Genomic DNA, 26,287 nt, shown 5'->3' with positions numbered 1-26,287 from the left:
TCTGAAATGACCTTGCTTGCTTTTTGTCTGCATGCCCCTTCAGAATGTAAGCTTGTGGCTGTCAGGGACTTTGTCTTGCTTGTTGCTACGTCACCAGCACTAAGGAAGTGTTGAATTGATATTTATTGAATGAATAAGTGATTGTTGAATATTGAAGACCCAGTTCATGAGAACAGAATCAAGAAGGGGAGGTCAAAGTTTCAGTGGCTGAGAGATTTCAAGTGGAGTCGAGAGGTCACTCTGGCGGACATTCTTACGCACTATATAGATAACACTTTTTAGGTTTTAATGTGTTGGAATAGCTAGAAGTAAATACCTGAAATTATCAAACTCCAACCCAGTAGCCTGGACTCTTGAAGACGATTGTATAACGATGTAGATTACAAGGGGTGTCAGTGTGATTGTGAAAACCTTGTGGATCGCACTCCCTTTATCTAGTCTGTGGAGGGATGAGTAGAAAAATGGGAACAAAAACTAAATGAAAAAATAGGTTAAGATGGGGGAGATGATTTGGGTGTTCTTTTTTACTTTTATTTTTTGTTCTTATTCTCATTCTTTCTGATGTAAGGAAAATGTTCAAAAATGGATTGGGGTGCAGGGATGAATGTGGACCCGGCATCGTGGGACTGAGAGTATCTTCTTGACCAAAAGGGGGATGCAAAATGAGACAAAATAGTTTCAGTGGCTGAGAGATTCCAAATGGAGTCGAGAGGTCACTCTGGTGGACATTCTTATGCACTATATAGATAACACCTCTCAGGCTTTAATGTATTGGAATAGCTAGAAGTAAATACCTGAAACTACCAAACTCCAACCCAGCAGTCTGGACTCCTGAAGACAATTATGTAATAATGTAGATTACAAGGGGTGACAGTGTGATTGTGAAGACCTTGTGGATCACACCCCCTTTATCTAGTGTATGGATGAGTGGAGGAATGGGGATAAAAACTAAAGGACAAACGGGGTGGGATGGGGGGATGATTTGGGTGTTCTTTTTTCACTTTTATGTTTTATTCTTGTTCTGGTTCTTTCTGATGTAAGGAAAATGTTCAGAGATAGATTGTGGTGATGAACGCATAACTATGTTATCATACCGTGGACAGTGGGTTGTATATCATGGATGATTGTATGGTGTGTGAATGTATTGCAATAAAACTGAATTTAATAAAAAAAATGGATTGGGGTGATGATGGAATAACTATATGATGATGCTGTGGATTGTACACCGTGGATGACTGTATGGTATGTGAATGTATCTCAATAAAACTGAATTTAATTTAAAAAAAAAAAAAAAAAGAAGAAGGGGAGGTCAACTCAGAGAAGAGATCCACCCAGAACTCTGGGCCTTGGCTCCCAAGGAGGAAGAGGGGCTACTCTGTCCTTTACTCTTAGCTGAACCCACTCTCCTCCCTTTGTCCATCTTGAGACAAAAGGCAGGTAACACCTTCTCAGAGGAAGATGCAGATCTCTCAGCAGCTGGGACAGTAAAGGCAGCAGCAACCCTGGAAGTTTCAGAGACTTTAGGGTTTTACTTAAGATCAGTGAAGTAGAGGGGCTCATCAACGTGGGTTAAAGGAAGACTATTCCTACTTCAAGCATCGTTCATATATAAAGATACCACGCATGTGTCTTTGTCTTTAGGACGATTCTTGGCAAAACATCCACCATAAGCAGGGGGAGCTCTGAAGTGCTATTCCTTTTTGCTTGAGGTTTTCTGCCTGCCTTGGAGTATGAGCTAATAGTTTGGGAATTTATATCATTTGGAACAGAACAATGAAACTATTATATATTTGAGTGATTTAATTACTCTCTATCTCCCACTCTAGACTGTAAGTTCCATGAGAACATTGACTTTGATTTGCTCATCTCTCTACCCCTAAGGCCAGCATCATGTCTGGTACATAACCTAATTCAAGAAATACTCTTTGAGTGAATACAATGTAATGATTTCTGAGACTCTGGATTTGTATCCTTCTACCCTGTACTGTTTAGAGTATTTCCTTCCTTGCCACTGACATATCAGTCATTGTCATTCCACCCGATACAAAGAACAAGATGTTTTTTTTTTTCCTGGGTCTTCACACCTGTCCAGGAGTTGAAGAAGATAACTACCTCTTCTGAATCTAGAGGTCTCTAGCACACTGATGCTGAATGCCTGATAGAGATAGAGGGTAAAGTTTAGACAGTGAATTATGTCTAAAATGGGGATTCATAGCCTCTTCTGTGAAATGATGCAAATAAGAACTTGAAGATTTGCTGCAAAAAAATGGCAGATACTATATAGACCTTGACCTTGTTTTGTACATTAGATGCTTCTCTGACAAAATATTAGGCACTTGAATATTTATATGGCAAATTCCATTTTCCCATTGACTTCCATTATTATCTCAAGAAATGTTTTGCCAGAAAATATTGGCCTCAACACTGAAAATCACATTTTAAAGAGCATTCAGCCTTTGCTGATGTGTAGCCTAAGTACATTTAATTCTCTCCCGCCAGAGGAATTAATCAAATGGACAATTGATCTGTACAACCTTTGCACATTCATTAAAAGCACACCCGTAATACAGTACATCTGACTGATTGTGCCTATTTCTTTGGAATTTCCCACTGCCTGGATGGGACTTGAATACACAAGTAGATGCAATGGCTCGGACATTGTCGCAAGAGTTTGACGCAACTCTCAGTTGAAGAACTAAATGGAAATGCCCTCTCAGGCTGAGCAAAAGCAATATGCATGAGTCATTTTTTAACCTTTGGACAATCTCCCCCATTCCTACCCTTCCCTCCCCTTCACATGCAAAATGCCCCTGTCTGCCCTGCGCTTGTTACATACAGTTTTAATCAACTGCTTATCAATTTTGAGTACCTCTTAATTTATCAGGAACTGCTGCAAGTAGGTGAGTTATAAGTGATGCAAGAGGCTTTGAAGGTGAGTTACTAGACAAGGACAAAACTGGCAAAACTCACATTCTTTTAAGATTTTCTCCATTTTTATTACAGAAGATTGGGAAAATTTATAATCTGTAAAAAAGAATAGAAAAGTCACCTAGAGATAGTCATTGTTATTATTTAGTGTTATTTCCCTCTATTTGTTGATTTTTAATGAAATTGAGTTCATATGCTATATATAAAATATCATAGATTGTTTTAGTCATCTTATTATAATCTTGTATGTATTCTCTAAATATTCTTCTAAAACATTTTAATAGCTGAAGTATAATCTCTTTACAAGTATCCCATAATTTATTTAAATTGTTAGATTATGGAATATTTAAGTTATATCTAAGCTTTTCCTATTAAAAATAAAGCTGCCATGAACTTGCTTATAAAAAAATTCTTGACTATATTTCATATTATTACCCCAAGATGGATTCCAAGAAGTAAGATAACTAGATAATACGTACTTTCAAATTGTTCTTGAAAGGTGTCCCTATTCTTATTATCAGTTTATGAGAATGTCATCTCACAACACCTTCATCTTTAAAAATATTATGAATTTCATAAGTCAAAATCATATGTCATTTGCATTTGAATATCCTTATTTATTCACAAGCTTGAGCATTTTTATATGTGTTTTGGCTATTTGCTTTTCTTTTCCTTTGAATTATTTGTTACTGTCTATGTGTTATTCTTTTACTGTTTATATGCTTTATTGTTTTTTTAAAGCACTTTTTATTATGAATTTTAACATGTATACATAACAGTGGTATCTTTCAAAGTACGGTTTAACAAGTAGTTAGCAAATTTCAAAGAATATCATGGGTCACAGTTATGGTTTATTGTTTTTATGCCTATTTTTATGCCCATTTAAAGGTCAGTTTAATATTCACTTTTACATTTTATTCTAGTTTATTCATTCAACTTTTTACCTTTACCTTTTTAATTCTTTGGGAAACATTTTGGCTATAGGCCTATTGAGTAAAGTGAATGTTTTTATCAAAACATTTTTGGGTAAAAGTGACAGAAATCAACTTAGCTAACGACACTTAACAAACTTAAAAGAGGACTAATTTTATCACACACAAAGGATATGGTCCACCTTGCTACAGTGGCCTCAACAGGGAGATATCAGGACTTGGGCTCGTATTAGGGCTCTGCTTTTCTCTGGGTGTTGACTTCTTTCTTGCATTGGTTTTCTTTGTATTCCTGGAGAGGTGTCTCCTTGCCCACACCATTTTAACTCCTGATCCAGAAAGACCAGAGACCTCTCTTTCATAGCACCATAGAGCAGGTCCTGAAGAGACTCTGATTGGTCCTGTTAGGATCATGTGCCCATCCCTGAACCAATGAGAGTGAACACTTTGCCCAGCCTGCGCTTTGTGCCCACCCCTGGGAGGGTAGGAGATACTATGATTGATGGTCTCATCAGAATATAAAGGGTAGAGGAGAGATGGTTTTGCAAGGTGTGGAATCCTGGGCAAAGCTAAAGTGGAGGAACTACCATGTAGAGAATTTGAAATTTTTGTTTGTAAGTAATAAGTGGACCCAACATTTGTTAGTAATTGGTCCTTTTCCTCATTGGTTTATGGTGTTCTCTGTCACAAAGTTCTGGGACTATAAATTTACCTCAAAGGTTTCTATTTTGGTCCATCAATTCGTGGATCCATCTTTATGCCACCCCATTTAAGGATTGTAGCCTTATCATAAGTTATAAAATTTATAGGGTAAAGGTCTGCATCATATATCTTCATTTTCAGTTTGTTTTTGTTGTTGTTGTTTTTTTTTTTTAGCTCTTCTGGTTTATTCATTAAGATGAGCTTTAATCATTTTGATAAATTCCGAAATATAAACCACTGGGGTTTTGAATAGTATCTCTTAATACCTTCAACTTAATTTTGAAAGAATGTCCTTCTTTTTAATATGTGGTAATTTCTGAGTATTCAAATCTTGAATTATGTCAGAAAAGTTTATGAGTAGCTTTGTATAGATTTTGAGCATTTCTTACTGTTAATCCTGGATCTTTTTTTATTTTTGTTCCTATACAGGATTGTGTTTTCATTATATATTTTTTTAAAAAGTTCATTGAGGTGTATTTTACATATCATAAAATTCACTCATTTCAAGTGTGCAGTTCAATTATCTTTGATAAAATTACCAAGTAATAAAACCATCCCCATAAATCAGTTTCAGAACATTTTTACATACTCCCCATAAGATCCTTCATGCTCATTTTCAGTTCATCTTTATTCCTACCTCCAGCCCTGGGCAACAACTAATCTACTTTCTCTATCAATTTGCCTTTTCTTGACATTTCATATGAATGGAGTAATACGACATGTGGTATCTTGTGTCTGGCTTCTTTAACTTTGCATAATGTTGAGTTTCAGCCATGATGGATATAAGTCAGTAGATTGTTCCTTTTTTAACTTTGAATAATATTCCATTTTATAGATACACCATATTTTGTCTGTCCATTCACCAGCTGATGGACATTGAGGTTGCTCCCAGTTTGGGGCTATTGTAAATAATGTTGCTATGAACATTCATGTACACATCTTTGTATGGCATATGTTTTTATTTCTAGGAGTGGAATTGCTATGATATGTCTAGCTTAACTTTTTGAGAAAATGCCAAACTGTTTTCCAAAATGGCTGTACCATTTTACGTTCTCATCAGCAATGTATGAGGGTTTCTGTTTTTCCATGTGCTCACTAATATTTATTATTGTCTGTCTTATTTATTAAAGTCATTCTAATACACGAGCGGCATTTCTTTGTGGTTTTAATTTGCATTGCCCTAATGATTGATGACATTGAGCATCTTTTCATGTGCTCATTAGTCATCAGTATATCTTCTTTGGGGTAATGTCTGTTCGTATCTTTGGTCCATTGTTTGATTGGTCCACTCATCTTCTTGTTGAATTTTGAGGATTCTTTGTATATTCTGGATATAAGTCCATTATTGCATATGTTTTCCAAATAGTTTATCCCAATATATTGCATGTCTTTTCATTTTCTTAATGATGTCTTTTTGAAGTGCAAAACTTCTGAATTTCCGTGAGGTCCATTTTTTTCTTTTATGGACTATGCTTTTAGTGTTTTATCTAAGAAATATTTGCCCGACTTCATTGTATCTATAACTTTCTTCTTACTTATGTATAGAAAAAACTGATTTTTTTGCATGTATTTATCTTCTATTCTGCAAATTTACTGCCCTGTATTACAAGTATTTTGTTGTTGATTCTTTTGGGTTTTCTAAATCACTTCTAGAACTTCTAATCATATTTGAGCGTAATTGGAATGTTGTTTGCTACTCAAGTTTAGCTACTAGGTATAATGTTATTTTGTTAGACAGTTCATATATGGGAAGTTGCATTCTTTCTGTCACACTTTGAGAAAGACATTAACCAGCTAGTGTGGGCTAAAAGAAAGATAACGAAGGATAGCATAACTAAATAGTATAAGGAATAGGTCTTAGAATTGGGAGCATATATGCTGAGAACAGAAATTTTTCAAAACTTAAATTTAAAATGTAAAAGTAACAGATTTGCTCTAGTTTGATGCAAAGGATATTCTGCTCCTAATAATGCTGTTTCTCATATTAAGCTTGGAATCTATTAAAATCTTTAGGTATTTTTCACGTGAACTATCATCTAACCACATCTGCTTTATTTTGTATGTATGCAAGTGCTTGGAAGATTACTTTGCATTTATCCCTGTTAAATTTACTTTGCTATGTCTAGCCCATAATTTTTTAATGCAATTTTATTGAGATATATTCACATACTAGGTAATCATCCAAAGTGTACAATCAGTGGTTCATGGTATCATCATATAGTTGTGCGTTCATCACCACAGTCAACTTTAGAACATTTTCATTACTCCAAAAAAAAAATTAAAATAAGGATAAAAATAAAAAGTAAAAAAGCACACCCAAAATATCTCATACTCCTCCTCTCCCCCTATTATTCATTACTTTTTTGTCCCCATTTTTCTACTTCTCTGTTCATACACTGCATAAAGGGAGTGTGAGCCACAAGGTTTTCACAATCACATGGTCACACCATGTAAGCTGCTATACAATCATCTTCAAGAATAAAGGATACTGGACTGCAGTTCAACAGTTTCAGGCTTTTCCTTCTAGCTATTCTAATACACTAAAAACTAAAAAGGGGTATCTATGTATTACAAAAGAATAACCTCCAGAATGACTTCTCAACTCCATTTGAAATCTCTCAGCCCCTGAAACTTTATTTCATTTCTCTTCCCCCTTTTGGTCAAGAAGACTTTTTCAATCCTATGAAACCGGGTCCAGACTCATCCCCAGAAGTCGTGTCCCACATTGCCAGGGAGATTTACACCCCTGCTAGTCCATGATTTTTAACTGATAAAATTATTTAGAATTTTGGTTTATCTTCCATATAATTGATTATTTCTTAATTCAAGTTGTTGATGATATTGAGTCCTGGGCATGTCACTAGAGGCCTCCTTTCAGGCAGATAGTTGTATTCATATTTATTCCTTGGTAGGGGTGTTGAACCATGTGGTTGCAGTAATCTAAGAATGGCCTCCTTTGATCCTTTTCCTTGTATAATCATCTTCCCTTTCAGTATGGGTGGAAATTGTAAATATGATGAAATATGACTTCCATATTAGGTTATATGGAAAAGACAAGATTATTCATGATAGCCCAATGTAATTACATGAGCCCTTAAAAAAAGACCTTTCTCCTGGCTGAGGACAGAGGATGAAGTTGGAGAGATTGGAAACATGAGAAGGATTAAGTGTGGCATTACTGGCTTTGAAGATTGAAGATTGCAAGGACAGTAGTGTGGCTTCTGGTTTCTGAGGGGATCCCAGCTAACAGTCAACAAGGAAATAGCAACCTCAGTCCGTCAACTGCAAAGAACTAAATTCTACCAATAACCTGAATGATCTTGGAAGCAGTTCTTCCTCCAGAGCCTCCAGAGAAGAGCCCAGCCCCACTAACCCCTTGATTTTGACCTTGTGAAACCCTAAGCAGAGAACCCACCTGGAGTTCTTATCTACAGAACTGTGAGATAGTAAATGGGTATTGTTTTAAGCCACTAAGTTTGTGGGAATTTGTTACATGGCTATAGAAAATTAATAAAAACCAACTGTAATTCCAACTAACTCTAAGTGTGTCCAAACCACACTTCTGTGATAACCACACGCTATTCATAACTGAAATCAAGAAACAGCATCTTTGGTATTTCCTTTATCTTTCAGTTGAATAACTATCAAAAAAGAAAAGCCACGTTTCACTTAATACCTTGAAAATGAATAGACTTTCTACTTTTCAAGGCCCTTTCAAATCTGTTTTCTCATCTTATCCTCATAGGAGCCTGGTGGGGTAGATAAGAAAGCCTATAAAAGTCATTTGCCCAAAGAAAACAAGGCTGGTTTTAGATCAGTATTAGGAAGGCCTTTCAAACAATTAGAACTGGCCTACGGTGGAGGAGGCTGCCTTCTAGAATAGTAATCTATACCTTACTGAAAGAAAAGGCTGCATGATCACATTTGGAGCATCACATGGAAGGGATCCCGGAAAGGTTAAAGGGTCAGACTGCCTCACCTCTGATGTCTTTTCCAGCACTAAACCTTCTTCGTTCCCAGTGTGCAACCTAACCACGTTGATCCATATCCGTGTTGGGGTTGGCTGGTCAGTCAAGAGCTCGTCTGAAAGCATTCCTTACCGTTTTCAGTTACCATTGTTTTCAAAACAGCAAATTTATCTAAGTTCCTCTGTACAATGAAATACTGTGTGATGGACCCCAATGGCAGTTTTGTTTTGCTTTTAGGCACAAAGAAAGTTTAATATCTTTACTGAATCTGACAGATGCTTAGTAATACAGGAAAGATTTGAAAGCAGGGCTATCTGACTCCAAAGTCTATGCTTTAAACCACTCTAGTGTGATGTGCTGACCCCTCTGGAAAGCAGGAGCATGTTGCAGCTGCTGGCATAAAAGTTTAAAGAAGAAGGTGCTAATAAGACCACAGAGGGACTCCTAGAACATTTGCATGTCCTAGAGGACTAGGACATCCTGTGGTTTGGTGACCGAAGCATGGTGACAACGCCTCCTGTGACAGAAGGAGATACTGCTTCTTTCTTTCTTTTTTATTATTATTTTTTTTTCACACCCTGCACTAAAGCCCCACTGCCCTTCCTTAGTTATTAGAACTCACTAGACAGGCCACTTTCCCTTCTGAACTTCAGTCTTCCCATCTTTAAATAAGGAGATACGATTATTTGATCTTGGAAATTTCTTCTAGCTTTCGGATTCTATTATTATGGAAAACAAAATTCTATCTTGGCATTTTTCTCCCAAGTGTTGCTTCTAGAGATGCTCCAAAAGAGATAAACAATCAGAATAGTAGTTTCCACAGTGGAAACAAGTTCTTTCAAGGGATTCTGAAGTTTTCTATGAGAATTTTATTTTGTAAAGCATTGTACTCCTGGACTTCCAGATTCCTTGAGAAGCCAGCAGCTCCAGAGAAAAGAACCCCTAGGATTGCCCTCTGGCCAACAGAAGAGGCTTGCCCAGTGGTTAAATGCAACCTGAGTCCCCCGATAGGCTTTGTCTACTTAAATTACAGAGGAAAAATCGAGATGAAATGTTAATTCCACACACCTCTCTTCTCTGCCTGGAGAAACTGCCTTCCTGGGTTTCACTTTTCGAAAGGCTGAAATAGATACGGGGATTTTGCACTTAATTAAAGGAGAAAGGATCTTACTTCAAGTATTTTAAAAACCGTTTAGTTCTTAGCTTAAGGGAGCCTGTGGAGATCAGTTACCCTTTGGCATGAAAGGTGTTAACTCAGAATTTCTGGTCAACTCTAGACATCGGATACAGAAACAAAGAGAATTTCAGAGGCACCCCTCGGACAGCCCTAACCTTCCCAGACTTTAAGTTGACAGCCTACGTGCTGACTTGCTAAAAAATTAGGCCAATGGTACAATTTTGTTAACAGTTCTATTGAGGTATAATGAACATGCCTTAGAGTTCACCCATTATGAATGTTCAGTGATATTTGGAAATTGATAGAGTTGTACAATCATCATCACAATCCAGTTTTAGAGTAGTTCCATCACCTCATTGGCCGTCAGTCCCACTCTTACCCCAGTTCTAGGCAACCACTGATCTGCTGCCTGCCTCTATTTGTCTTTTCTGGACATTTCATATAAATGTAATGATACAATGAATAAGCTTTTGCATCTGGCTTCTTTAGCTTAGCATAATGTATCTGAGACTCATCCATTCCTTTTTAGTGCTGAATAGTATTCCCTTGCATTTTGTTTATCCATTCGCTATTGTTAGGCATTTGAGTTGTTTCCAGGTTTTTGCTATGATGAATAATGCTGCATCGAACATTCTAGATATGTCTTTGTGTGAACATACGTTTTTATTTCTCTTGGGTAAATTTTTAGGAGGGGAATAGCTGAGTTGTCTGGTAAGCTTAACTTTTTAAGAAACAGCCAAACAATTTTCCAAAGTGCCTGTACCATTTTACATTCCCACTAGCAATGTTGAGGGTTCCAATTTTTCCACATCCTCACCAATGCCTTTTATTGTCTTGTCTTTTTTACTACAGCCATTCTAATGGGTGGGTAGTGGTATCTCATTGTGAATTTAATTTGTGTTTCCCTGATGATCAATGACGTTGAGCAGCTTTTCCTGTGCTTGTTACCCAAAGGCATATTTTAAATTGAGACTAAGTGGAAATGTAACTCCTTCTAAAAAGTACAAGAAACAACCTTAAAGCTGAGTTTGTTTTATTAATGTTAGTGAAAATAGCCACAGGAGAATTAATTCGATTGAGTGTTTGATGCATTTATTCATTGACTCATCTGTTTGTTTCATGAATATTTGTTGAGGGCCTGTGTGTGCCTGGACCTGTGCTAGGTTCTGGAGATGAAACACTGAATAAGACATAGCCCCACCTTCACTTATCTTAAGAAGATATATATGGAAGATATTTATGACATATGTCATGGAAAGCTAAAGTGGAATATAGCAAGCTGTAGGAGCTCAGCCAAGGGGCATCTGCTTCTCAACCTGGTGTGGAGGGGTTCAGAAATACATGGGATGAAGTAATGTCTAAATACGAGCCCTGAGTGGTTAGTGAGCATTAGCCAGGCAACGATTGAAGATGAACGTCTTCCAGGTAGACTAAAAGAGTTGAGGGCTGGAAGGGGGTGAGGGGAGGAAAGAGAGGGGCAAGCAGGTATTTGGGCAAGTGAAAGTAATTCTGTACAGCTGGACTTAAAACTATAGGACTTGGGGGAGGGGAGCCCTGATAAATGAAGCTTGAGGAAGTATGAGAAAAATCCAGAAGAGCCTAGCAGATGCCACCGATGATCTTTAGGGCGGGAGCATCATAATCTGATTTGCCTTTTAGAAAGTTCTCTCCACTGCATTATGGGGAACAATTGGGAGTGGGGGCAGGAGGGTCCTGGGCTTTCCTTTACAGAAACTGTATCAGGCCTCTCTTGTTCCATTGCCCACACATGGTCTTGAACTTCAGTTCTGTCTCAGGGAACCCAGCAGGGCCACTTGAAAATTACCTGTGCCCTCTCATGTCTGGCAGGTGCTACATCACCCTCACCCAGTCTCTGCATCTGACCATGAGTGGGGCTCCAGCAGGACCTGCAGGCACAGGCAAGACGGAGACCACCAAGGACCTGGGCCGAGCACTGGGCATCATGGTCTATGTGTTCAACTGCTCAGAGCAGATGGACTACAAGGTACAGAGCAATGCATCTTTGGGACTAGGAGCCAGGTGGCATCCCAAACCAGGGGTGGTATTGGGCCACACCACCCTGGCCCACCTCCGTAAGACCCCAGAACCCAGACAAGGAGAGGTGCTCTGCTTGCTCCTTCACAGTAGACCTGAGGATCTTTGACCCCGAAGCTTGTTGGTCTCCCTCTAAATCTTCACTGATGTGACAAGGAGTCATAGAACATAGATTCTGATTCCACCAATGAGCTCTATGACCAATGATATGTTACTTCACCGTTTGGGTCTTTCTTCCATCATCTGTAAAATGAAGAAACTGAGCATATCCAAAGTCCTCAATTCTCTTATTTGGCATAAGTACAGAAAGGCTCTTAAGTGGCTAATATAAAGATATTAGTCTTCTATAAAATTGGACTTTCCCCTAGAATATCTACAAGGGCGGAATGTTCTACAAGGGCAAGTGTGAGCTCAGAAAGCAGACTATAATAACCCCTACTCATAGCAAGACATGTCACAGAAGACAAATGCAAGGCAAATGTTCATCAGGCACACGTCATTGTTTTGAATACTAATGTATTCCAGGTTCTCTGCCATAGAGAAAAGCAAGAGAAACAAGGCCCAGCAGGTCAGGTCTTAGCTAGAAAATAGATTTTTTTTTTTTTTTTTAAAGTATAATAACAGATTGCCTCATATTCCTGTTATTTTTGTATTGTTTTATTGTATTTGTTTTTATAAATTGCCTCAAGTCCCTTTTGAAAACAGCATGGCATGTAAATAAATTTAGAGTGGAAAATAAAATAATTGCATTAAATATTTATATTTGTAAATCAAATGATACAGTGACGTTAAAACAAATTTAATTTAAACATAATTTTAGAGATTGCAAGAGAACTCTTGTAGATATCACATATAGGACTCTTTGAATGAGATTCATCTTCTATTACTTTATAATTTCTCTTGTATATAATTTTGCTGTGCAAAGAGGGGCAGGATCCTGTGGTGCCATGTTTTCTCATAGCAAGCAAACAAAATGAAGATTTAGACCCAAAATAGTTGTCCTCCCCATAGTCTACATCCCCTAAACTTTAACCCGGTCGGTTTATAGATGAGCATATTAAGGTAATGTTTCTTTTTAAGTCAAGCTGATAAAAGAAAGATTTTTATTCCCTTTGCGGAAATAAACTCAGCCTCAAAGATTATTTTAAGTTTCTAGATCCTTCTATAGTTGAACAATGATGGCATTGCTGAAAGAACTATAGTCTCCCAAAGGGAACATTCTGGGGGACACACTAATTTAGGTGTGTAAGATGTGGCATAGTAATTGAAAAAAAATCAGCTGTATTTCTTCAAAGTCAAGCCTAGCATAGCAAACAAGAAGAGATGAGTCGGCCTTACGGCCAGGATCATTAAGGCCATTTACCCCCAAGGCCTTTCAAAACTAATCACTGAACCCTGGCTCCACCAATTGCTCTAAGATTATAGCATGAGAGGAGTCATCTATTCTTGGTTGGTTTGAACTGTGAGGGCAGCTACAGTCATGTGACACAGAGACAGATCAGAGCAATGTCAAGTGGTGTGGTGAAACACACCAAAAGGAACGTGGTCCCTTCCTAGCTGCCCAATATCCTTTGTCATCAAATCGCCTCACTAAGCTGCTTGTAAACCTCCTCTCCCCTTTGTGGTCCAGCTGTTCAGAGTCATATTTTATTTTTCCAATAATCAAGTTAATGTATTGTGTATTGCTATTGCTCACCATGTGTTGGGCATCATGGGAAGATATGATAGATAGATAGACAGATAGACAGACAGATAGATATAGAACCCCCATGGAGCTTGCAGTCTGTTTGGAAAGATAAGAAAAACATGTGGAATAGTTAGGGGAGATATAAGACAGCATAACCCTGAGTGTTAATGTGTGATCAACAGAACATTCCAGAATTGGTGGAAAGCCACAAGAGCCCTGAAGTTGTTTAAGTTTGGATGAGTGCCAGACAGGGCACATGGCATTTTAACACAGTCTAACCCATTCAAATGCCTGCTTTAAAGACATGACCAAGTTCTAAGTACAGTAGATATCCTTCCCCTGCTCCCATTTTGACTTCACCCCTCAGCTCTCCTCCTAGGGCCTGGTTGGGACAAGGAGAGGAATGGAGTGGAGGTCAGGAAGAGCTGTGTGCACTTCACCAGGTGTCACTTTTGATGTGTCATTCATGATACTCACAGTAACAAATTCTGTCTCTGTTTCTCCAGAAAAAAAAGCTAGAGATAAACAAGGAACAATGAAAATACTGGCCAAGCTACCCAAGGGGTTGGGAACAATCAAAGATGGACAAGGACAGATTGAATAAGGGAGGGACCAAAAGCCACTCAATTGACAGGCTGCAGGAAGTCCCTGCAGGTTTCAGAATAAAAATAGGAGCAAGATAAATATAGTACTTAAGGAAGATTCCCTGGGCAACCAGATGCAGCATGAATTGAAACAGGAAGAGATCAGAATGAGGAAAACTTTTACATGAGAGCATTGCAGTCACTCAAACCTGAGGGGATGGGGATGGTGAGGAAACAGATGAGGGGGTGGTAGAAATGGAAAGGGAAAAATGAGAGGCTTGATTTTTTGAAAAAGGCAAATGATACCAAGAGAATATAGGGGGAGGTGAGTGGTGAAGCGGAGAAAGGAGTTTAAGAGGAGAGTTTAGACTGGAGTCAGGGACCCTCAGGATTCCCTCTGCCTCTGGAATTCTCTTAAGAGGGTCTCATGCCGTTTAGCTCCATGAGGATTGGAGATGGATGTGGTGGAATACAAGAACAATGTGAAGCTTGAGGAAATAGGGAAGTTATTGCTTTACTCTGTCGGTGTGGCTTGGAAAACCCATAAAACCAGTTGCTTTTTCTGGAAACGGTTGCAGTTTTAGTGCTGAGACATTCTTTATAACAATGATACTTTCTCCCTTGACCTCAGCTCGGAGAGGCTGTTGCTGAAACATCAAATGGTTTTGAACCTGAAAAGATTTGGAATTCTCTTTTACTTCTTTGTTGCATTGACATTATAGAACACTACTTTTTCTCGAGACTCCCTACTCTCTTAGCTTCTGGAACATTATACTTCCCCAGTTCTCCTAATTCTCTGACCTTGCTCTCTCAATCTTATTTGATGATCCTCTTTGATCATTTCAAGTTTTACCTGTACACAGATGACTCCCAAATCTATTTCCCAGCCTCACCCAAGTTCTAGTCCTTTCTCTCTATTTAGATGCCCTTCCCTCTTATTGTCTGGCAGTGCCATCTGACTTCTTTCTCCCTGCCTGATTTTTCATTCCCATCAATAATAATATTTTCCCTGTGGTTCAGGATTGGGATCTGAAGACATCCTTACTGTGTCCTTCCTTCCCTAATTCCAATCAGTTACCAATGTTAAGTCTTCATGCCTCTTATTTCCAGGCCTTTGACCTTATTCTCAGTTCTCTTTTCCTAGTCCAGAAACCCAGTATTTCCTGGCAAGGCTGCACTGCAGCCCAACTAATAGCACCATGAGAAGGGGCTGGGGGCACATAATAAATGGAGCAATGTGAAGTCCTGGGGTTCTGCTACAGGTCCTTGTGGAGGAAAAGTGTGGGGATGACAAGCATCCACCCTTGGAAACTCTACTTTTCTGTTTTATATATTGAGTTTCCATTTGATAAAAGAGGTCCACAGTTTTAAAAATGTTTCAAAGCCCCTATGAACATGGAAAAGCATGGATTTTGACATTTGACCCCTGAACTTTCACTATTTATGACTTTTGACAGGTTGAATATATATTAGATATATATTGTATATTCCTCATGCATGTAATAACAGCCATCTGTAGGATTATTTAAAGAACTAAATGGAATAATGTGAAGTACACAAACACGATGCCTACAACTTGTGTCAACTCCTCAGCGTGACTGGCCTTGACTACCCAATCTGAAACAGCCGCATCACCTTTATTTTGAAACTCCACAAAGGACTTACCACTATCTGATATTTTCTTATTTTTCTGTTTATTATCTGTTTTCCACACTAGAATGTAAGCTCCTTTGTTCACAGCTGATTTCTTGTAACCTAGAACAATCCTTGGCACATCAAACATGCTCAATAAGCATCTGTTCAATGAGTAGAGTAATCAGTTAATTCAAGAAGCTTTATAAAAAGTAGGGTTTATTCTTCTCTCTCTTTTTAAAGTCTTTTCCACATCCAACCTAACCTATATGGTTGTTAGGCTGATTCTCCTAAAACATTGTACTGATCATTTTCTCCCCTTCTACAAACTTCTAAACAGCCCTTATGGTCATTCAAGGCTTTTTATGACCAGGACCTTCTTTAGTAATTCAACTTTCCAACCAAAATGTTACTTTATGTTTCTCTGAATATACCATGATTTTGCTCATCCTTTGTCCACAATCCTTCCTCACCTTGGAATGCCTTTTCCCTTCCTTCCTTCCTACATGGAGTCTACAGGCCTTTAGTCCCACATTTCCCAATGTGTGTTCGGAAGCATGTTGTTCTGTGAGATATCTGAATCCCAGAACTTCTGACTTCTAGTCTTTTGTTCTTTCCACTGCACCAGTGTTTGCTCGTGTGTCTTCTGAGAAAACCAGGGGTTATATGAGGAGAAAAAAAAATCCTAGCCATATAACAAAGCCAAACTAATTTATTTGTTACAGGACTTCTCAGGATGCTTAAAATACTAATATACTTCCCAAATTTCCAAAAGTAGGTTATGGAATGTCAATGTTTCCCAAACTTGCTTTACTACAAAACCCTTTCTTCAAAGAGCATCTTTCAGGTCTGGTGCTCATGAGAAGTACTTGGAGTTGTAGTACCATCTGAAATTCACCTATTTGGCAAAGTTGATTGATATAGAACACAGTGATCCACTCCTCTAGGAACTCCATAACATTTGTGATCTATGTTATCCATTGAAACCACCACTGATGAAGCATTTTACCTGTTTTATTTGTATGCCTTGCCCCTACAACCCAACTAAAAAGTTCTATGAGGGAATGAGCCCCCTATATCAGTGTCATGCTGTGCACAGAACTGATGGTCAAAAGTACCCAGGGAATGGATGAAGAGGACTTTTCCATTATTTGCAGATTTTCCCAGCATTTTAATGATATCTTCTTGCCAATGGTTTTGAGAGCATCTCCCATTAACTCATTCCTTTATATTGCTCCATGGTTTACTAGTTCACATTGAATGCCCAGAATGGTTTTTATTTCAAAGGGCAGAAATACTTTCTTCCCTCTGAAATTCTTTCCTTGCCCTCATTTGAAAAGATTTACCTGGACTTTATTTTCTATACACAGTGTCACCCTCTGCCCCCAGCTGCAGCTCCATGTCAGCCTGGGAAACCTGGGTATTTGGGCACGGGTTTAAAGACACAGGCATAAACTTTTCCATCAGCACATGCGCAAAGCTGAATGGAAGGCCTTCTGTCTGTATGGTGCAAAAGAATTTCATCTTTTATTCATTTCCTGGGATTTTGAAAGCTACAGAATCAACAGTAATGCAACGCTGATGACATTTTAAAAGGATTTTAGTCCCAGTGTCTTGAAAAGGTTCTGTTTGATCCTGTGCCCTATGTTGGTACTCCATAGCCGTCAAAAATTTAATTGTTCTTGAAATTTTAATACGAGTTTCTGACCAGTGGTCTTTAGGGGACTGGAGGTATCCATAATAAAGAAGATGGAAAATGAATTAGAAATGTGTCGATAAGCCCATTGCTGTGGGTAATTTAATCTTCTTCTTCTCTTTCATTGCAGTCTTGCGGCAACATCTACAAAGGCCTCGCTCAGACTGGCGCCTGGGGCTGTTTTGATGAGTTTAATAGGATCTCCGTGGAGGTCTTGTCAGTGGTGGCAGTGCAGGTATGGGGGCTGGAAACTGGTGGGAGGTTCCTGGTGTTCATGCCCAGCCCTGTGGAAGTCTACACCCTCTGCTTTTCAATGTCTCCTTGGCGCCCACTTCCCTTTCCCCTTTCGCCCTTATCATTTCCTGTCCTTTCGTCCACTTTTCTAAAACCAGGCCCAGGTGGAGACTCTCCTCAAATACGGGTATCCTGCAGATCCCCTACAGCAGCCACATCACCAAGGCTCTGGGACTTTACTAACTATGGGACTCCATTTCCTTCCTGGTAAAATGGGAGTAAAGAATATCTGTCCTCCCTGCTGCAAAAGGTGTAGAAAGGATCAAGTAAGGTGGCAGCACCCAGCTCCTTGGAAAGCACACAGACTCTGGAAATAGTCAGACCAGAGCTTAAATTTCAGCTCTTTCATTTCCTAACTGAGATTCTGGGCAAGTTGCTTCAGCTCTCTCAGCTTAATTCACTCAGTTATATATATAAATTAGGATTAGAGCATGACTATTGATGAATGTAGTCATTTTTGTCAGATTTTACATAAGCATGCCACACGTCTTTCAAATCATCCAGAAAGCATTTATTGAACACCTACAGCATAGCAAGCACTATGCTGAAGGCTGGGTTGAAGGGGTCCCAAGTTGAATAGGACATGGTCCCTAACCTCAAAAACTCAAGTTCTTGAGACAAACATGAGCACACCTCAAAGTTGTGGAGGTACTCTATATTCTGACTCATAATATGAGACAAGACTTCCCAATGTATTATGTTGAAACCAGGCCTTAAAAGGCTGGAGAAGATTTGAATTTGGGCAAGGATCTCACAGATGATGGAAGCAACACAGGGGTAAGGGAAAAGTGAACAAACTTTGTTGACAGTCCTTTCTGTACCAGGTGCTGTTCATATCTCACCTCTGATATTTCCACACCATCCCTGGGACCCACTATTATCCCCATTTATGTAGAGAGAAACTGAAGATCAGAAAAGAAAACTAATTTGCCCAAGGGCACACTGCTGGCAAGTGGCAACATTAGGATTTGAATCCAGCATGCCCACATTGTCCAGGTTCAGACCTGGTGTTTAAGGGGGAGAAATGCTAAGGGAGAGAAAGGCTAAAGAGGCAGGTTTCAGCCAATTAGTAGACAGACTTGAATGCCATGATGTATTTGGACTTTCTTCAGTAGTGGACAGGGAACCCCTGAGGATTTCTAAAGAGAAAAGTTGCCCTGATGCTTAGCAGCAGTTTTAAGGAGGGACTAAGCAGTTGGAAGATTGGTGGTCGAAAGTCAAGTCAGGAATCTCTCAAGGCGTTCCTGATTGGAGCTGCAAAGTCCTGAATTGGAGCCTGCAGGCCTTGCCCCGGGCCCTCTGGTTGCTTGCCACAGAATTTGGAGGGCCAGGCCAGCATTCCCTGTTCTGGCCAGCCAGGTTGCAGCTCCTGCTGCTGTGCTGTCCTCACAGAAGTCCAGGGCCATTCATCTGAGTAGTTCCACCTATGGGCATCCTAGTGCAGTGCTCAGTGCTAGAAGGCCACCAAAGGGCCGTCTTGGTGTGTCCCTCCAAGGAGTCCAGTGGAAGAGCAGATGGGTCATAGGAGAGAGCTGTATCAGGATTAGCATAGACCCTGTTTGGGCTCCATAGATTATGTAAGCAAATTCCTTATGTAATTGGGATTAAAAAAAGAAAGAGATTCTTAGAGAGTGGGGTTAACTAGACAAGGAGATGGGGGAGTGGTTAGAGCGTAGGTTCTTCTAGTTACTAGCTGTGTGACCTTGGGCAAGTCCATGTCTCAATTTCCACATATGTAAAAGGGGTTAATAATAGTACCTACCTGATGGGGTATAATAAATATTAAATCAGGTTATGTGTGTAAAGCATTGAAAACCAAAGCCTTGCAGGTAGTAAGCACTCAATAAATGTTAGTCTGTTGTGATGATGATGATGATGATGATGATGATGATGGTGATGATGATGGGGTGGTGATGAGTATGAGCGTGATGATGATGTGCTGGTGATGGTGATAGTGATGATGGTGAAAATGATGGTGGTGATGATGGAGAAGGTGATGATGTGATGATAAGGATACGATGATGATCGTGATGGTAGTGATGGTGATGATGATGGTTATGGTGGTGGATGGTGATGACTATTGTTATCTGAGCACTGAAGGAAATGGGTTGAAGGGAAATAGATGGGTGAGTACATGGGGGCAGGGAAAGAGAAGCTCTCACCCTGGTTCTTCCCAGTCTCCTTTACAACCCTCACTCCTTCTCAGCTGGACCGGCCTCAGGAAATCTCACCAACTTTAAAGACGATGCAGTGCCCAACAGCATTGCCCTGCATTAAAGACACTGACTTTGCCTTGTTTTGAATTTTCCTAACACAATGTCAGTAATGGGTTCTCTAAGATCACTTCCCTTTTGCTTCTGCAATGAAATGAAGTAAGTGCAACCTGGAATTCCCTGACGCTTTCACACCCCCATCTAGGAGCACACCAGTAAGGAGACATCCTGAAGAAAGTGGTGTGACAACAGTCCATGCAAAATCTGGGCTGGAAACATTTAAAACCGTATCCTCATCCAAGGAGAAAATTGCACTTAATTATTCACACGTTAATGTAGGCTGGCATATTGGTTCAGAAGCTGCACCAGCTGCTGACAGTTCTTCTCCCTCATCCGCCTCCTCTCCTCCTCTCCACTCCTCACCCGTCTGTGTTCTCTTCCCAGTAACTTCTACCAAAGTAATTATGTTTCAGTGTCCTTGTAGGTGGGTATTTTCATATTTCCGTAAGATTGTTCAAGCAGAATTGAATATCTATTTGAAAAAAAACCTTAGTGTGACAATTCCAAGAGAAATTAGTGTGCTGTTTTTAAAATGTTTAAGATACTACTTAATCTTTTTTCAGAATCTTGCCGTAAATCTTCCAAGCCGCTCCCTAGGCCTTGGATTATCTGGGCCCAGGGACGTGTGGAAGCAGGACCACCCTGCACCTCTAGCTGCTTGTCCCCCCTCCATGCTCTCTGGCCAGGCATTCCTGCCACTTCTTTTCCTTCCCTGCAAGTCCTGACGGAGTCCTGGGCTGGGACTGAAGCCGCCAGAAGCAGAAGATGGGTTAGCGGGGACTTGGGAGCCCACCACCGCTATGTTCCAAAAACTCAAGGCATCAAACAAATGCTTGAGTCTTGGAGCCAACAGAGCTTCCAACATAGTACCCTTTATAGAGGAGCTTAAGTTCAAATGTAAAAACACAGAAATATTTTTTAAAAAATTAAAAAGTGATGAGAGGGTTGCACTCCCTGAAGGCAGCAGGCTCAAATCTGCAATTGCAGAGTGAAACGTGCAGTAAGACAGACGGGGTTTTAATAACACAGGGCATTTGGAGGCAAAGGCTTGCAAAGAGAATGGCCTCAGGGGCCCACAGAGCGGGTTCCTTCCCTAGAGTGAAAGGGCAGAGTAGAGGGTGCAGAGAGCAAGCTGAGAGGATCCACGCCCCATGGGGCTGGTGGATGATGACCGTAAAATGTGTACCTGCAGATAGATCGTATGGCTTTAATGTGTCATTGAATGTGTCCGATGCAAGACCTGACAGGAAGGACACAGGGACGGAACCCTCCATGAGCACCAACTTCAGTCTATGATGGGGAAAATCGCATTATGATTTCAAGGCAGAAATTGAACCCCACAGTCAGCCATGTACACGGCTTGTGAGATAACAGATTGATGATTTGAGATCAGTACTGGCCTGGAATATACTCATCTTAGTATCTTCTTAGTAGTAAAACCCATACAAATATCTGAAATGTAAAAAGGCATAAAATAAGGTCCATGAGAGCAGTGTGATAAAAGGGCCATTGAGACTGGAAAGAGAAAGTTGTTAGGGGGTATTCCGGTTTGCTAAAGCTGCCGGAAATGCGATATACAAGAAATGGATTTGCTTTTATAAAGGGAGTTTCTTACAGTTATAAGGCCATGAAAATATCCAAATTAAGGCACTAAGAGGTAGATACCCTCTCTGAGGAAAAGGCCGATGGCTTTCGGAACACCTCTGTCAGCCGGGAAGGCACCTGGCCGGCACCTGCTGGTCCTTTGCTCCCAGGTTGTGTTGCTTTCAGCTTCTGATTCCAGTGGCTTTCATCTGTGGGTTCTCAGTTTTCTGGGGCAAACTCTGGGCTTCATCTCTTAGCTTAGCCTCTCCAAGCATCTGGATCTGTGTCGGCTCTGGGTATTCTCTCTCTAAGTGTCTCTCTCTTCAAAAATATCTCTACCTTTTATCCTCTCATAGGGGATGCTATAAACTAATTAAGACCGACCTTAAATGGGCAAGTTCCATCTCCATGGAAATAATCTAATCAAAAGGTCCCACCTGCAATTGGGTGGGTCACATCTCCAAGGAAACAATCTAATCAAAAGGTCCCACTCACAATAGGTCTGCCCCCACAAGATTGCATAAAAAGAACATGGCTTTTTATGGGATACAAAACAGATTCAAACCAGCACAGGGGGAGGTTGGAGGGTCATGAAATCAGTATGGGGCAGTGTGGTCCAGTGACAAGGACACTTAGTTGGCCATCGGGTGTCCTGAGAGTGGGCAGTGGGGGGTGCCGGGCACGGGAGGTTGCCATCAGCCCTCTGTTCCTCTGTGGATCAGCAGCATCAGCACCACTTGGGAACTCGGGGGAAATTCTGACTCTCAGGCCCCACCCCAATCTGCTGGAATAGAATCTGTATTTCTCAAGACCCCCAGTGATTCCAATGCACAATAAAGTTGGAGAAGCTCTTCTCCAGCACAGTAATCTCAGCCGTGGCTACATATTAGGATTGTCTGGGTAATCCTGAAAAATAATCATCACAGTCTCCACCTGCAAAGATTTTGGACTGGGTTAGGACCTGGCATCAGATTTTTGTTTGTTTTTGTTTTTTGTTGTTGTTGTTTTAAAAAGCTTCCCACAGTATTCTCATATTCAACAAACTTTGAGAACAAAGAATTCTAGAGGAAGCCAGTCAAATAAGGAAAACATCCTTCGAAGACCATGTAGCTTGGGTTTATATTAAGACCCACGAAACTGAGCCCAGTTGGTCCTGGTTAGTCAACTGCAGTGACAAGTCTTCTCCACGGAAGTTGGGGCAAAGGGAGGGGAGCCCTCAGGCTCTCTGTGAGGTCAGTATGCATCTATGAGCGGGGCACCTGGGCAGAAGTAGCTTTTAGTAGAAATTTAAGAATCAGTCTGGAGTGCATTGTTATCAGAATCACCAGGAGGACCTGTTAAAACACAATTATTGGCCCCCACCTCCAGTATTTCTCATTCAGTGTATCCGAGGTGGGGCCAAGAATTTGCGTGAGAATTTAGAGGGAACCAGGGTGGACAAGCTGTGGAATGGGAGACAAGTCACTCACATATTCTTGGCGTCAGTTTCCTCATGGGTAAAATATTTAATCTAGATCAGGGTTTCTCAGCCTCAGCACTATTAATGTTTTAGGCTGGGTAATCCTTGGTTGTGGGGGACTACCCTGTGCATTGTAGGAGGGTCCACAGCCTCCCTGGCCTCTGCCCACTAGATGCCAGTATCATCCTGCCCGCTTCTAGTTGTGACAACCAAAAATGTCTCCAGACATCGCAAATGTCCCCTGGTGAACAAACCACCCCGAGATGAGAATACTCATTTCCACATAGCTTTCCATTTTTGTTGTTTTTTTAAAAAAAATGAGTGACAACAACACCTTCTCTTATTTTATGGAAACTTATGTCTCTGAATTATAACAAACATGGTTATATTCAGAGACAAACAAATGACTCTGAAAATGTATGTATTTGATGAGAGACCAGTATGTGTTTGTCATGTTGCTGGCATTGGGTTTCTAGGTTCCTGGCCATGCCGTGAGAAGGAATTCAAGGGCATGGCCCAGTTTGACTTTTCAGGCAGAAAGTTTATTAAGTACCCACGTGAAGAGGAGCCTGCGGACAAGCTAGCAAGAACAGAGAGGCGAGAGGCCCCGGCGCCATGGGGCAGTCTGCTTCTACGGCTTAGCTTTACTTACTCTCCCTCCCTGCTCCTTGTTCAGGGCTCTTTCTCCCACCCTCCCTTCTCTCCAGGGAGGCGCCTGGTGGTAGATGGTGTTTTGCGTGGGTGGCAGCCCCAGGCAGGAGGTCTGTGCAGGGCAGGCCCCCTGACCTTGATTAACTGTCCTTGCTCAAGGCATCTTCACGGTTCCTTCTCTCCCCTCCCGGGCCTGCTCTAGCCTGACTCAGTCACAGTGTCCTTCTGGAAGAAGGCAGTTGGGGGACGTGGTTAAAAACATGTGCTTTGGCACTGGATCACTTGGTTTTAAATCCAGGTTGTCCCACTTACCAACTGTCTGTCATCAGGCAAATTTCTTTTGTTCTTTGAACTTTATTTTGAACCAATTTTAAACTTAGAAAAAAAAGTTGCAAAAAATAATGTAGATAGTCTCCCAACTTCCTGTAACATCATATCTTACATAACCATAGCACATTATCCCAGGCAAGTTTCTTAACTGCCTTCTGCCCCAGTTTCCTCATCTATGAAATGAGAATCGAAGACTACCTCATGCAGCTGGTGGGAGGAGTGACTGAGATGGTTCCTGTAACATACACAGAACACATCTGGTACATATCAAGAGCTCAATAAATGTTAGTTATTATTTTGTGTTATTCCCTGTGGCTTTATAATCCCACCTAATGATGCGTTCTTAGTGGTGAAACAGATCGCATGAGTGAGGACTGAGCCTGATAACCCTCTGTGTTTAATCCATACATTCCCAATCCACCTTCTTCTCCTCCTGGCATCCCAAGGGATCTCTGGACTCTTCCAGGGCCTTGACTTTATCAGGGCTTCCCAGGCCCTGGCCATTGGTACAATCCAATGGTTTGTTCCACGGGGCTCACTCACTTCTGTGATCCTTTGGGAAACTGTCTGCAAGAATGATAACAACAGTAGGGAAGAGAAAAGGGGCAATGAGGAAAATTGCTAAGGCAATGAGGAAATTCCAGGCAAGCAGTCTCGTGTCCTGTACAAACCAGACTAATGGAACCTTCTATTAGCCCTGGGGCTCCACGATTAACTGCATCATCAAGTCTGTTCAACACTCTTCCTCAAGGGCCCCCCTACAAAATATTGCACAAAAGCACAGATACCTCCAATCCTACAGTGCATCGTAAATTCTTGCTGAGCGTGAGGTTTCCGGTCTTCGGTGTGGCAGCAGGGGATGCTGAGTCAGAGCGAACCACAAAAAGGATCCTTAGCTCTCACCTTAGTGCTGGCCCAAAGGTATCAGAGCAATTTGTAAATGGTAATTAAACCAACGTCCCCACTCCATAACAAGATGAGCTCTCTATATATTTTATAGATGGGAGGACTGGGGGAGATGGAGAGAAACCAGTAGCCAAGTAGCAGCTCAGCCGTGACCACTTGCATCCCTTGCAGGGTAATGAGGGGGGCAGGGGGGGCAAGCTTGTGAACACCGTGAGAGCAAGCGGAACTCATCTGTGCAGCCAGCGTCCTGGAAACTGCCTCTGCCAGGAGGGCATTGCTATTCCGCACGGAGAAAGAGGAGTTTCAGGCTTAAACTAATTGCTCAGAGCTCAAATGTATTCAGTCATTAGAGCTTCACTTTGGGAAGGGAGTGGAATTCTAATTGTAGAATTGTCACGCATCCTGGCAAACAAAATGCCTGCACTGCCAGGCGCTGGAGGGAGGCTTGCCCAGTAGTAGATGGTGCAAATGCCTCTTGTTTCTCTCTGTGTCTCTTTGTCTCTCTGTGTCTCTCTGACTCTGTGTGTCTCTGACAGTGTCTTCTCCCTCTATATGCCTTCTATCTGGCTCTCTGTCTCTGTGTGCGTACGTCTCTCTCTCCCTCTCCCACTCTCTCTTTCACACACACACACACACACACACACACACACGCACGCACACACACATCTGCTCCATCTCTATAGAATTAGGCTACTCTTAGCTACTAGCACCCCAGAGTTAGCTGCCGTGGTAGAGACTCATTCAAAACCTCAAGATGACCCCAGGTTTCAGGTTTTGCTTGCAGGAACCTTGAGAGGCCTGAAATACCCAGAGCGCTCTGGGGTGAGTCTAAGGAAGACTGTAGACTTGCCAGCAAGTCTCTTCTCTTCCCTCCTGCTGCATTTTGCACACATTTTTCCAAAAGACCAGGTGTGGAAAAAATGGTTGAATTTCATTTCCATCGCTTTTCCCACTGCTATAAGAGTGATTAAACGTAGATCTGACCACATCACACTTAAATCCCCTCTGGCTCCAGATCATGTTTGAGAAAAAGTCTAACCTCTTTAGAAAGGTACTGATAGCCCTTCTGGGTAGGCCCCAGGCTGCCTCTGCCTCCGGAGTTTTCTCCACTCCTGGCCACAGATCCCACTACAGATCACCTTCCCCCTCCAGCTGTGTATCCAGAGGTGCAGTCTGGGAAGCGAGTGTAGGAATTAAAACCAGATGAGGACCACAACTGGGATGATGATGGTGATGTCAGCAATTATCATGTTAGCTGCTATTTTTAAACACATTCTACATGTCACGCGCTTTACAAACATCACTTCATTTAATCCTTAGAACTAGCCCCTGAGAGGGTATGGGTTATCTCTGTCACGCAGTGGCTCAGAGCACAGGCTCCACAGCCTCTTCTGGATTCCAAGCCCACTGCCACCACTTAGAAGCCGCGTAA

General features: G+C 41.0%; 1 protein-coding gene across 8 annotated transcripts in view; it reads left to right on the top strand.

The window, feature by feature from the left end:
- The window catches only part of DNAH9 (dynein axonemal heavy chain 9), a 322,619-nt gene that overhangs the window by 94,962 nt on the left and 201,370 nt on the right, over positions 1–26,287 (top strand). For all 8 annotated transcript variants that reach the window (XR_005212602.1, XM_037808448.1, XM_037808450.1 and 5 more), the window contains 2 exons: positions 11,553–11,709; positions 17,489–17,593. Coding sequence is in view for 7 of the 8 variants with exons in the window: in XM_037808448.1 (XP_037664376.1) it covers positions 11,553–11,709; positions 17,489–17,593 (262 nt within the window). In the remaining variant the exon portion in view is untranslated. The remainder of the gene's footprint in view (positions 1–11,552; positions 11,710–17,488; positions 17,594–26,287) is intronic.

Source organism: Choloepus didactylus, chromosome 18 (assembly GCF_015220235.1).
Source record: "Choloepus didactylus isolate mChoDid1 chromosome 18, mChoDid1.pri, whole genome shotgun sequence".
Lineage (NCBI taxonomy): Eukaryota > Metazoa > Chordata > Mammalia > Pilosa > Megalonychidae > Choloepus > Choloepus didactylus.
Note: the sequence above shows the minus strand (reverse complement) of the source record. Positions and strands in the feature narration are given on the sequence as shown.